At 54.1% G+C, this 13,380-nt stretch overlaps 1 protein-coding gene across 1 annotated transcript in view; it reads right to left on the bottom strand.

Annotated features, from left to right (window-relative positions):
• Nucleotides 1–13,380, bottom strand: part of LOC135254795 (zinc finger protein 827-like) — a 41,462-nt gene that overhangs the window by 13,121 nt on the left and 14,961 nt on the right. The window contains exons 3-5 of the mRNA XM_064335299.1: nt 10,982–11,154; nt 10,208–10,640; nt 4,191–4,373 (exon numbers count right to left, since the gene is read on the bottom strand). Of these exons, the coding sequence (XP_064191369.1) occupies nt 4,191–4,373; nt 10,208–10,640; nt 10,982–11,154 (789 nt within the window). The remainder of the gene's footprint in view (nt 1–4,190; nt 4,374–10,207; nt 10,641–10,981; nt 11,155–13,380) is intronic.

The following is a 13,380-nucleotide window of genomic DNA, read 5'->3' as shown; positions in this document are numbered from 1 at the left end:
CTAGCGCGTTGTTCTAGCGTGTGGTTCTAGCGTGTGGTTCTAGCTTGTCGTTCTAGCGTGTGGTTCTAGCGTGTCATTCTAGCGTGTCGCTGTAGCGTGTGGTTGTAGCGTGTGGTTCTAGCGTGTGGTTGTGGCGTGCTCCGTGTCGTCTGAGGATCACGCGCACGCCGCGTCTCTCAGTGAGTCCCCGGCCGGCTCAGGACCGAGCGAGGCGCTCAGCGTGACACGCGCTATTAAAAATAAAAGAGGAAGAAGGAGCCCGCCTCGGAGGCCCAGGGGTCTCCACGTGACCGAGGCTCGGCGAGCCGACTTGGCCATTAAGCGCTTTCTGAGAAATCTTTCCCCCCCCCTCAATAAAAGAGAGAAAAAAAGGCAGAACGAAAAGAAAGACCAGCTAAATCACGTCGGAATATTTTTGTGTAAAAATAGAAAAAAAAAGACAAACGGAATTGTTTCGAGCGAGTGAAACATTAACCGCAACCCCTTATCAGATCCCTCCGAGAGGTCAGACAAACAAGCGAAGCTGAATTTAGAGCCCGCGCAGTACTGTAAGACGCCATCCAGCTTTCGGAAGAAGTGAGAAATCTGGACGAGGTGCTGTTGCTGCCCGACAACGGGAGGAGAATTGGGATTTGTGTTTCTGCTGACATGATGTGTTTGTGTGTGTGTGGGGAAGGGAGGGGGAGGGGGGGAGTGTTGGGGGATTACTGATGGATGAGATTTGTCAGGCGAGTGAGAGGGCGAGGGTAGAGGTGGGGTCACGGCGTTGCCGTGACACCACGCCAGCCCCGGGTCCCCGGGCGGGGCCCGTAGAGGGCCCGCTGTCCGCGCCTGACCTACATTGTTTCGGTGTGGAGCAGGGCGGGGTGGCGGTGATGGGGGGGGAGGCGGGACCTGGTGTCAGAGCCGCTCGCAGATTGCACCGCACCGGGACGCTGACAGCCATCAGGTCGCTAATCCCTTTAATAAGGTGGCCGCGGCCGGCCCGGGGCAGGGGTCACCGAGGGGACACGCTACGCTGCCGCCGCAGTCGCCGTGGCGAGGGACTGGCAGTCAAACGTTCCGCGGATCAACGCTCCGAACCGACCACACCCGAGGCTCTTCAGTTTAACGAGCGTATTCTCCTGCCATGGAGGCCCACACCACAGTGGAGAATACACAACTCCCAATGGGAAATACTACATCCAAATAGTGCAGATTACACCACAGCTCCCAAATAGTGGACAATACAGTAAAACTCCTAAACAGTGGAAACTACAACATCCAAAGAGTGCAGTTACCTCCCAGTTCCCAAACAGCAGACTACACTACAGCTCCCAAATACTGAACCATACACTAAAACTCACAACCAGCGGACAGTAAACAATAATACCAATGCTGGAGACTGCTGCATGACAAATCCCAAATGGGGAACGCTTTGCTTCAGTTCCTAAAAGGTAGAAACAACACTAAAACTCACAAGGGTGGCGACTACACTCAGCTCCCAAATGCTGTTGACTGCACAACAGCTTTCAAATGGACTAAATAGGCAAAGGAGCAAGAAAGTGTGAAAGACAAATAGAGAGAGAGAGAGTGAGAGACTGTGAGTGAGTGGATGAGTATGTGAGTGAGTGAGTGCGTATATGAGTGAGTGAGTGAGTGAGTGGAGGGAATGCGTGAGTGAGTGAGTGAGTGAGTGAGTGAATGAGTATGTGTGCGAGTTAGTGCGTATATGAGTGAGTGAGTGAGTGAGTGAATGAGTGATTGAGCAGAGGGTGTGAGTGAGTGGAGGGAATGAGTGAGTGAGTGAGTGGAGTGAGTGGAGGGAATGAGCGAGTGAGTGAGTGAATGAGTGATTGAGCAGAGGGAGTGAGTGAGTGAGTGAGTGGAGGGAATGAGTGAGTGAGTGAGTGAGAGGAGAGAGTGAGTGAGTGAGTGAGTGAGTGAGTGAGTGAGTGAGTGAGTGAGTGGAGGGAATGTGTGAGCGAGTGAGAGGAGAGAGTGAGTGAGCGAGCGAGTAAGCGGGGGGGTGAGGGAGAGAGAGAGAGAGAAAGCAGCAGAAAGTAACAGAGAGCGGCTGTAGTTCTCAGCCATGATCCCCGAGACCGGCGGTGTCAGTAAAAGGCCAGGCGACGGCAGGTTCAGACGCAGCGCAGACCCGCCCCTCACGCGCGCGATCACAGGTTCACACTCCGAGCGCTGCTCTTTGAGAACGCAGCGGAAACCTTCATTAAACCAGGAAGGGTTCCCTCTAACGCCCCCTCCCCCCCAGGAGACCCACAGGCTTCTCGCTGAACCCGAGACTGTAATCACACCCGTCAGGCCCTGAAGCTTCTTTAATTGGCTCTGCTTAATTATGAAGGGTGGAGGGGGGGGGGTGCGTCCGGAGAGAGTGAGCTCACGCTGAACCCGCCCACCCCGTCCCTCTGCCCCCAGGGGTGGGGTGGGGCAGGGGAGAGGGGGGGGGGGGAGGAAGCGGAGGGCACAGGACGGTCACCCGTGCCCCGACAGAGCGGGCCGCTAACGCGACACCCAAAAACACAGGAAGCGCCCCTGCTGCTTTAATTAGGCCCCAGGCAGCAGCAGTATAAATCCAACAGATGTGAGCAGCCCAAAACACTGTAAGAGCATTCATTTAAAAAAAAACAACAAATTAAAAAACCGGCCTATTTTACGGTGTGATGCAATGTGTTACGACATCCTGTTTTAGCGCGCGTGTTAGCCGTCTGCTACGCCATAGGGCCTATGATTGTAACCGCAGAGAAAAGCGCACCTGGCCAGCGTTTCCTGATCTACCGGGTTCCGCCTCGGTCGCGTCGACCGCAGGCGCTGCGCACGCGCTTCGAGGACGATCGGCCTGCGGCGGAAAGGGCCCCCCCTCCCACCTCCCCTCCCACCTCCCCCCCACCCCTCCCCCCTGGGCCAGCGCTGTCGGTCGAGGCCAGCCGAGGACTCGGGAGCGCGAACGTCACCGCGGGCCCCCAGGTCCGCATTGTGGAGCCGCGCGTTTCCATGGCGACGGTGTTAAAGAACGGCGCACTTAGGGCGAGCGAATGTGATCGGCGAGAGGTGCTCACAAAGCGCCGCCCGGCGAGAACGCGCTCTCCCGCTCGATGAATGCGCACGCGGAACAGTGCCCTGCCCCCCCGCCCGCAGCTCCCCCGTCTGAGGGTCTCTCGAAAGAGGAGCAGAAATTCAAGAGAGGGGAAGCGCACGACAAAGCCAGATCATCTCGTCCCAGCGCTGGGAACTCAACTCCATGACCTTTACTGTTCTCGGTTCCCCACGAAAATATTTTCGCAAAGATTAACGTCATTCACTGGAAAATGAATTTCAGTTTCAAATGCGACGTGTCATTTGCGCGGTCTTTGATGTGAATTTGATGATCCGTTGTTGAACACGCTCAAAAGTATTCCTAAAAGGACAGAATATTTATGACACGCAAAGCCGTCGTGTGTGACAGCTTTATGGCGGTTATTTGTAGGTGGTAAAGTGAACATCCAAAATCATACTAGGCAGCTACAGGACTGAGCAACATCCAGAGTGAAAGGAAAGAAGCACACCGGCAGCTCCTGTTTCCATGGCACAGTTATTATCATACACAAAGGCACACGAGTGGACAGACAGGCATTCATGTGTGCACACACACGCACACACACGCATGGACTTATACTCTCTAACACACACACGCACACACACTCACACTCAAACGCACACACACACTCACACACACACACAAGCACACACACACGCACACACACGCATGGACTTATACTCTCTAACACACACGCACACACACGCACACACGCACACACACACACACGCACACTCACGCACACACACACACACACTCACACTCACGCATGGACTTCTACTCTCTAACACACACACACGCACACACACACACACACGCACACACACACACGCACACACACACACACACGCACACACACACACACACACGCACACACACACGCACACACACACACACGCACACTCACGCATGGACTTATACTCTCTAACACACACACACGCACACACCGACACACAGACTTACATACATGTACATATACACACCACACACACTGTCACACACACACACACACTATCTCACAAACACACATACACACACACACACACACACACACACACACACACACACACACACTCTCTCACACACACACACACACACACACACACACGCGCAGTACCTGACAGCTTCATCAGCAGCTCGGAGGCCACCTTGCTGCCGATGTCCTGGCAGAGCAGGCCGCTCTTCCCCCCCACCGCCTCCCGGGGCCTCTGCGCACCGTGGGCCGGCCGCGCCGTCCCCTCCGCCTGGGGCTCCTCCTTCACACAGACCGGGCCCTTCAGGGCCTCCTTCTGGTTCGCTGCTGCGGGGGGGCCAGAAAGAGAGGGGAGGTCACACGGCGTTCGGGGGCCTGCACAGATGGCGGGACTCACTGAGCGCGTGCGTTCATCCAGGTCTGCGGGGCCTCCCCACACAGTCGCCATTAGACCCCGTCCACCCGCAACCTACCTTACATTAGCATTAGCGGCCTCATTTTAACACTGCTATAGCTGCTTCCTAGAGCTACTGCTACATTTAGATTACATTGCCATTTAGCAGACACTTTAGTCTAAAATAACTTGTTAAAATGTTATATACAACCTGCTTATACAGCTGGATAATTGCAAAACAACCTCAAGTTAAGTATCTTACCCAAGGGTGCAATGGCAGAGCCCCACCTGGGAACAGAACCTGACCTATGAGTTACAAGCCTAGTTCCCTAACCACTATACTACACATTACTGCACCCGACTGTATCTCTCCATCGATGCTGGAGAGGATTACACCCAGTGACAACACGACACCTTTCCTGTCGCAGTGCGCGGCTAGCTCTGTCATTAGCTACCGTTCTCGCGAGCGCGGCCGCATTCCGCTACTTCTCGTGTGTGTGTGTGTGTGTGTGTGTGTGTGTGTCTGCGTGTGTGTGTGTGCGCGCTCAGAGGGCGAGACGCGCGGCGTGTTCCCAATCCCGCCATTTCAGAAACGGCGGGGTTTAATTACGGAGGAACGGTGCCAGTGACACGTGCGGCGCGACAGAGCCGGTGTCAGGGGTCCCGGGGCCCCCGACCGCGTGTCGGGTACGTGCGGTCTCGCCGCACACCGGCCAGTGCTGGGCTCGCCTCCTCGTCTGCGCTCTCAGCCAAAGGGCACCGCCAGAACAAAATGCCTCTTCCGCACAACCAGTACATCCAGCAGCAGGTCTCACGAAAAAAACGCTAACAATGCCGAGCGTGAACTGTCAGCCATACACGTTTGTGGCAAACGCGTTTATTTATAAAGCCCTCCTTCACAAATGACTCTAATTACAATTGAACAGAAAATTCCATTTAGCATACTGTCTCTGGTACCAGATCCGACAGTACCAACTGAGTATCTGAAGGCACTAGCTTTTTGTGTGTGTGTGAGTCTGTGTGTGTGTGTGTGTGTGTGTGCGCATGAGTGTGTGCGTGTGTGTGTGTGTATATATGTGTGTGTGTGTGTGTGTGTGTGTGAGTGTGTGCGTGTGTGTGTGTGTGTTTGTGTGTGTGTGTGTGTGTGTGTGTGTGTGTTATATGTGTGTGTGTGAGTCTGTGTGTGTATGTGTGCATGCATGCATGAGTGCGTGTGTGTGTGTGTATTCTGCTCTGGCATGCGATACTAAAGACTACAGCAGCACATATCACAGATATCAGGGACAGACGCCCAGCGGGGGGTTCTGTTTTTACCACCATTTTATCACCAGTCCTTTCACAGGCTGTGCCGAGAATGACACTAAATTCAGAACGATGCAGCTACAGCTGGGGATGATTTGGGTGCGGGGCTTTACGACGTCCGCAGCACGCAACCCTCCGCGTGCGGTTAGCGGCGCCTCGGCGAAACCCTCCCGTGGCAGCGGCTTCCCCCCCCCCGTCCCCCCCCCTCCCCCCCCCGTCATGATCCGTGAGAAACTGGGTCACGTTTCATGGGCTTCGCATGAAGGATTAATAATTCAGCGCCGTAGAAACTTCCAATCAAACTGCCAAGGAAAAGAACAGTCGCCGATGTTTCTCTCTCTCCCTCTCCACAGATAACGGAGGTTATCTACCTGGAGCTGACCGCTGTCCGGCCTGGTGTGGTCACGGCAACAATTTATTCCGCACCTGGCCTTCCCGCTGCCCCCGCCGCGCTCAACGAGTGCCCATCACTCTGCACCACGGAATTCCTGTGTTAGCCCTAGTGCACCATAGAGTTCATCTGTGATCTGTCTACACCGTAGAATCCCTGATGTTTATCGGTGTACACCACAGACATGGTGTATTTTATGAGTGTGCATTAGGGTGTCATAGGTCTGCACTGGAGTGCCCACATATTTTACGTCATTCACAAAAAAAAGAGTAAACAGAGGTCACAAAAAGAAAAAAACAGGAAGTCTGTGTCATAGGTCTGTGCCATGTCACCAGTGTGTACCATAGAGTGTCAGTGTTAGCAGTCTACAGCATAGTTTCTGTGTTAAAAGTGTGGACTAGAGTATCCATGTCATCGGTCTACACCATAGAGCTTCTGTGTCATAAGTCTGCACCAGAGCACCCGTGTCATCAGTGAGCACCATAGAGCGTCTGTGTTAGCAGTCTACAGCATAGTTTCTGTGTTAAAAGTCTGCACTAGAGTACCCATGTCATCGGTCTACACCATAGAGCTTCTGTGTCATAAGTCTGCAACCCAGAGTGCCCACGAATTCCCTATTCAGTGCGCCCAAACTCCCGCGGCTGATTAGCAGTGGTGTGCGTCAAGCGGAGAGAGAGAGAGGAGACGGGCAGCGCCAGGGCTCGGGGAGATAGCGAAGAGCGCGGCGAGGGGAATGACCTTCATATGAGAACAGCGGTCCGAGGTGACCAGCCGGAAATGTCAGGCTGTCAGACTGCAGCGGGCGCACTGGCGCTAACCCGGTCAGCACCTGGAAGGGCGTCCTCTAATTAACAGCGTGTTCTGCCATGTTGGATCAGGCGGGGGGGGGGGGGGGGGGGGCGGAGACACACGCGCTCGCGATCGGGCCGCGAAAAAAAAAAAACCGCGACGGCTCCCTCTGAGGCGCCGCACCTCTCCCCCTGACCTTTGGATCGTCACCAGAAACGCAACCGCGTCTCCATCCCGGACGCGGCTAGCGCTGGCGCTGAATTATTCATCGGGCGAATGGGGGCCTTTTTCATCACGCGGGCGCAACTTTTCCGTAGCGCTCGAGTGTCACGCGTCAGACGTGAAGGCTCGCGTGCCGACGACCCACCTCCGACCTCGCGCTCCCGCGCCCGGGTCTGAAATCCGACACCTTTCCAAAAAACCGGCCGTCCCGCTTGCTTTCGCCGCCTCTCAGACGGCGATTCAGATTCCCGAAAAAAATAGTGTTGTCTGCCAAAACCACACCCCCTCCCTCCCTCCCCCCACCCTCCCCGTTTCACAGTAGTCACCGCGTCGGGATGTCCCAAATTAAAACACAAAAGGTACCGGTGCGCCGTACCCCGAAGGACCGGTCAGGCGGGACCGGGCTAGCGCACGCGGGGCCGACGTTCATAAGCGGCGGCATCATCCGCGCGCTGCGTGACTGCGTGCTAGCGGGATTAGCGTGCGCAATGGCGGCTGCGTGTTCTCCGCGCTCGCCCCCCCCCCGGGAGCCAGGAATAGAAGCGCGGTGATCGGTCGCACACAATGCCACGGGGGGGGGGGGACGGGGGTCAGAGAGTCACGGCTCCTGTCACGGCGAGCCTCGTCCCTGAACCGCGCGATCGAGCGTGCGCCGCGCGTGGGGCCGGCGTGAACCCGGTGTGACATGCCGTGAATGTAGAACGCCGCGTCTTTTCTTTCTTTTCATTTTCTTTTTTTTTTTAAAAGAGACTGTTGATGTACGGACAAAAACAACCATCATGTGAAAAACGCCGTGCGAATCACCAGGATTGGATAATTGTACACAGTGAACACTGTGCATATGTCATCTGCAGAATATGTAAAAATAGAAAAGACCGTGGCTGTCCTCATAAGAAAACCTAAGCTCGGCGTGTTCTATACTTCATTTACCGCTGGAACATTATGGTACGTGGAAGGGGTGGAGCAAGAACTTAAGACTTCAAGAAAAAAACTCCAACAGACCACAACACCCCACTGTTCTGCACCTGACTTCGAGCACACCTCTCAGGACTTTACCCAAATTCAACCGCGGACGTAGAAACAAATCTTACCCCTCTGACAAGCTGCTGTATTAGCTCGAGCGCCGTTTCCGTGGAAATGGTATTTCCGCCCAACTCCGTTTACTTAAAATAATACACCACTTTTCCTTTTCGCACTCGCGAGTAACGTGCCGTGTCCTGGACTAAGGATGGCGTAGGTAAATATTAAAGATCTGAAGGCACTATCACGTCTAGCCGTGCTTTCACTAGTACTCGGACCCAGCCGAGCGTCCCCTCGTTACTCAGATTGACTACCTGAGAGGACGCTGTGGGTGTGTGCTCTGCCAGAGCGGGCCAGGAATTTCAAAGTGTTTGATAGCTTTCATCTGAGTACATGACCCGCGGATCAGGCTGGACCGCTGGCCGCCATGTCGGTGGGGGCGGGGCTCTGCCGGGGATCAAAGGTAAGTAGTTTAACCCCCGGAGGATGGCAGGTGGGTGGGTGGGGGGGACCCCAAAGTGGTACTCCGATTGGGTCATTGGTGTCAATCTCATCTCCCTTCTCCCCCCCCCGCCCCCCCCCCCAACCCGGCTGCCACCCCCTCAAACACACGTCCCTGTGGAGATTAATGTGTCACTACATGCAGGAGGGATGAGTGGACAAAGACCGGACTCAGTGGCAGCCTGCAGAACAGCCGTGCGGAGACACAAACTCTCCACGCGCTCGACAGGACCACGTGACCGCGCCGCCGAAAACCGGGTCTATTTGTTTCATACCGTCCCCCCGCCCGTCCCCCAGACAGACAAGGGAGGCCCTTTCCACTTTCTCTGGGACTTCAGAGTTTACCTGTTTTTCAGGGAACTATTTTTTCATCAACCTCGGTATTATTTCCGCATGAAAATCAGAGAACAACGAATCCGCGCTCATCAGTGGAACGCTCTCCCTTTCTCCCGTCCTCTCATCTCATTTCCAACTGTCATTCTGGTGCAAAGCAGAGCAATTCACACCCTGACAGTTGGCCATGCTCTGCCTGGAGAGTGGGCGGTGTGCTGCTTTCCTGGGACTCTGTCCCTCCTGACCGTCTGTCTGAGGCTGAAAGGGACGGCCGCCACCAGGGGGCGCCGGTCCTCAAAAAGGCGCGGCCGGGGGGCTGACGAGAAGGCTACCGCGCCGACCTTGCATCCCGGCATCCTAGCAGGGTCAGGCGGGCTCGCTAATCATCCCTAATTAAGAATTCATTTTTAATTATGAATTATGCATGCGTTTTTAATTAATCGAATGTTCTACTTCTTTTCCCCCTCCTCCTCTGAGATCTCAATCTAATTACGCGGCAGCAAGCGAAGGAGAGCGAGTCCAACCCTCGCCCTCCTGATGAACCCTGTTTACATTGTTTACCTTCACAGGTACTGAACCTCTTGTACAGTCTACAGCAGCTGAACTGATTTTCACTCTTTGCCAAGCGGCTCTGGCTCATGGTGATTGGCTCAAGCTGAGGAATAACAGGCGTCAATGGACATTTAGTCAAATCTCTAACGCCTCTGTGGCCCATAATAAGGGTGAGGTAAGGTGTGAGGGCGGGGCAGTGTCTGTGGTGCATGGTGACAGTGAGGCAAGGTGTGAGGGCGGGACAGTGTCAGGTGTGAGGGCGGGGTTGTGTAAGGTGTAAGGGTAGGGCAGTGTTAGGTGTGAGGCGGCGTGTCAGGTGTGAGGTGGGGCGGACAGTGTGAGGGGTTGAAGGTGTAAGGGTAGGGCAGTGTTAGGTGTGAGGGCGGGGCAGTGTCAGGTGTGAGGGTGGGGCAGAGATAGGTGTGAGGGCGGGGCAGTGTCAGGTGTGAGGCGGGGTGTGTAGTGTAGGAGCAGTGTTAGTTGAGGGCGGGGCAGGTCAGTGTAAGGGGTTGTGAAGGGTAGATAGCAGGTAGGGGCAGAGACACGTGTGAGGGTGGGGCAGAGACAGGTGTGAGGGCGGAGCAGTGTTAGGTGAGAGGGCGGGGCAGTGTCAGGTGTGAGGGCGGGGCAGAGACAGGTGTGAGGGTGGGGCCGTACCTGAGAGCTTAATGAGCAGGTCGGTGGCAGTCTTGGCGCTCATGTTGGGGCTGAAGAGGGAGGCAGCGGGGGGGACAGGGGAGCCGGCGACGCTGGCGGGCCGCTCCCTGTGCAGGGCGAAGGGGGAGAGAGCCGACACCTCCTGTTCCAGGGGCTCCTCCTTGACGTGGGCGTGGTTCGGGGCCTCCTCGGGGGACGCCAGGAGCCGGGCGGCGTCCGGCTCGAGGGGGGAGCCCCGCCCCCCCGACGCCCCCAGCGACAGGGCCCCGCCCTCGTCCTCGGTGTCGCTGGTGACCTCGTCCTTCACCCTGGCCTCCTTGCCGGGGCACTGCTGGTGGCAGCGCATGTGCAGCTTGAGGCTGAAGTGGCGGGAGGAGGTGAAGGGGCACTGCTCGCAGTGGAATGTCTCGCCGCGGTCCTGGTGCTGGTGGACCTGCAGGGGGAGACAGAGGGTCAGTACAATCACCAATGACCCCTTTACTACCACAGGATTCAGCGCCACCTACTGGCCAACCCTGATGAACCTGCAGAGTAGGAGATTCAGGATGATTTTGTTTACTATAGCAGGATCTCCTGGTGGTAATGCTGGTGGACCAGCAGGGAGCAAGAGTCAAGAACCCCCCCCCCACCCACCACCCCTTCATTACTGCAGGACCTAATGCCCCCCTAGTGGCAGTCAGTGGGACCTGCAGAGAGAGAAAGTTTGTGCGTTAGCTCCCCCCTTTCACTATCGCAGAACCCGATGCCGCCACTAGGGGTTAGGGTTAGGCTTACCTTCATGTGGGACTTGAGATTGTCTTTGCGGGCGCAGCGGAAGGGGCACAGGGGACACTGGTGACTCTTGACGCCGGTGTGGATCACCATGTGTCTCTTCCAGTAGCTCTTCCTCTTAATGACCAGGCCGCACACAGGGCACTGAAAGGGCTTTCCTCCATCATCAGGGGACCCTGGGAGAAGTCAGAGAGAATGAGGCTCTTTCATTGGTCTCTCAGTGCTGGGAGACCAGCTTTGCTATATGGCTCATATCTACTCAATGAAGACAAACTGGCTAGGCTATATGGCTCATATCTACTCAATGAAGACAGACTGGCTAGGATATATGGCTCATATCTACTCAATGAAGACAGACTGGCTAGGATATATGGCTCATATCTACTCAATGTCTGCTGTTCAATACTACCCTCTATAGAAGACATCTTGCTGACTCCCTCGATCACCGTCTCATTACATAGCCTTCTCTTAATCACACCGCTAAAGTTCTCTATCCCTCACTACAGAGACCTGCTATATTTCTCTCATATCCCCTCACTAGAGAGACCTGCTATATTTCTCTCATATCCCCTCACTAGAGAGACCTGCTATATTTCTCTCATATCCCCTCACTACAGAGACCTGCTATATTTCTCTCATATCCCCTCACTACAAGACTGCTGATATTGCTCATATCCCTCAATAGAGATACCCGCTATATTTCTTCTATCCCCTCTACAGAGACTGCTATATTTCTCTCATATCCCCTCACTAGAGATACCTGCTATATTTCTCTCATATCCCCTCACTACAGAGACCTGCTATATTTCTCTCATATTCCCTCACTAGGGAGACCTGCTATATTTCTCTCATATTCCCTCACTAGGGAGACCTGCTACTGTATATCTCTCTTATATTCCCTCACTACATATCTCCTTATGGCAGAGAGACCTACAGTGTGGCTCTCATATACCTTTGACTGAATGTCTTGTACCTATTACATGTCTCTTAGGGGGACAAAAATTAAACTTTGCCCTTTCACTGCTGACACAGCTGTGCTGTACCTCTAACAGTAGAGACTGGGGTTTATTTCAGGGATACACTGGCTTCTTCTATCAAGACCATTGGTCTGATTGACTAACTTTAATAAAATGCCATATATTAACATTCATTATCATCATGGTAATGGTTGCTGTTTCCATTACGATTCAGATGGTTTATTGAGAACCTACACAACTTACAAATTAGTATTGCTTAACAAACATTCAATGCCATGTTCTTTGTAAAACATAAAAATGAGAGTTTGATGAAATCATGATGTTAAGCCACTAACTGACCTAGGATTTATGAGAAGACTGCCTATTTGCAGCAATAAACTAGCACCTGTGGCCTCATCTCGAGAAAAAATAGCTGGCAAGAAGGGACATGATAACAGGCTAACACATCGTCGCTGCGAGAGAATGGAGGAACACGCTAACAAGCTAACACGTCGTCTCTGGGAGAAAGAACAGAAAAAAGCACTCTCGGGCTAAGCCGTTGCCTGGGAGAGAGAACGCAGGAATGCACTCAAAGGCTAATGCACCGTCATTGCAACAGAGAATGGAGCAACATGCTAATAGGCTAGCTCGTCCTCTCAGTGAGAGACACGAGCCGGCCGAGGCGTAATCGCTGAGAGGAAATGGAGGAGCGAGCTCAGAGCCCGGCGCCTCCGCCACGCTCGCCATGTGCGCTCTGGAATCCGTCGAGAGATCCGCGCAGGACTCGGATGTCCGCCCGCGCTCCAGCCGGCCCCGCCCGACGCTCTCGACAGAGCCCCTGACCCGGCGGAGGCCGCGTCCCAGAGGGCCGAGCGTTTGCGCGGAGACGCCGCGCTGCCCGACCCCCGCGCCGACCCCTGACCTCTGACCTTACCCATCGACAGGCACGCAACCCAAACCCCTCCTGGGGTCAGGACTGTGTGACTAAATAAGGGGGTAACCGCTTTGGAACGCCGTTATCCCCTTCATATTGCATTTGGTACACTATGCCAGTTATGACTCTCAATACAGAATCATATTAACAGGGGACAAAAACATACATACTGAACCAAATGGGCCTGATCTAATTTAAGATTCAAATATTTACAGCAAGTCCATGCAGGAGTGACTAACGATGAGCTGTCAGCTGGTTTTGAGCTCCAGGATTTACTGTATCTAAAGATCTGAACTTCAACTGTCAAATTATGAAAATAGTTACAGTATTGCCATCAAGGAAGTACAGTCCAGGGTTCACAGAGACATGTAAAAAATAAAAAATAAATCATTCGAAATGTATGGCACAAACACCATTAAAACCAAGGTGGAATGTGACCTTGGGGTGTAAGAGGACGCGCCGTGGTGTGAGAGCTTCTGAATAGAAATAGAAACGTCTGAACTGAATGTGCC

Source organism: Anguilla rostrata, chromosome 5, assembly GCF_018555375.3.
Source record: "Anguilla rostrata isolate EN2019 chromosome 5, ASM1855537v3, whole genome shotgun sequence".
In the NCBI taxonomy this organism is placed as follows: domain Eukaryota; kingdom Metazoa; phylum Chordata; class Actinopteri; order Anguilliformes; family Anguillidae; genus Anguilla; species Anguilla rostrata.
The sequence above is the reverse complement of the archived record's forward strand: the minus strand, read 5'-3'. Positions and strand labels throughout refer to the sequence as shown.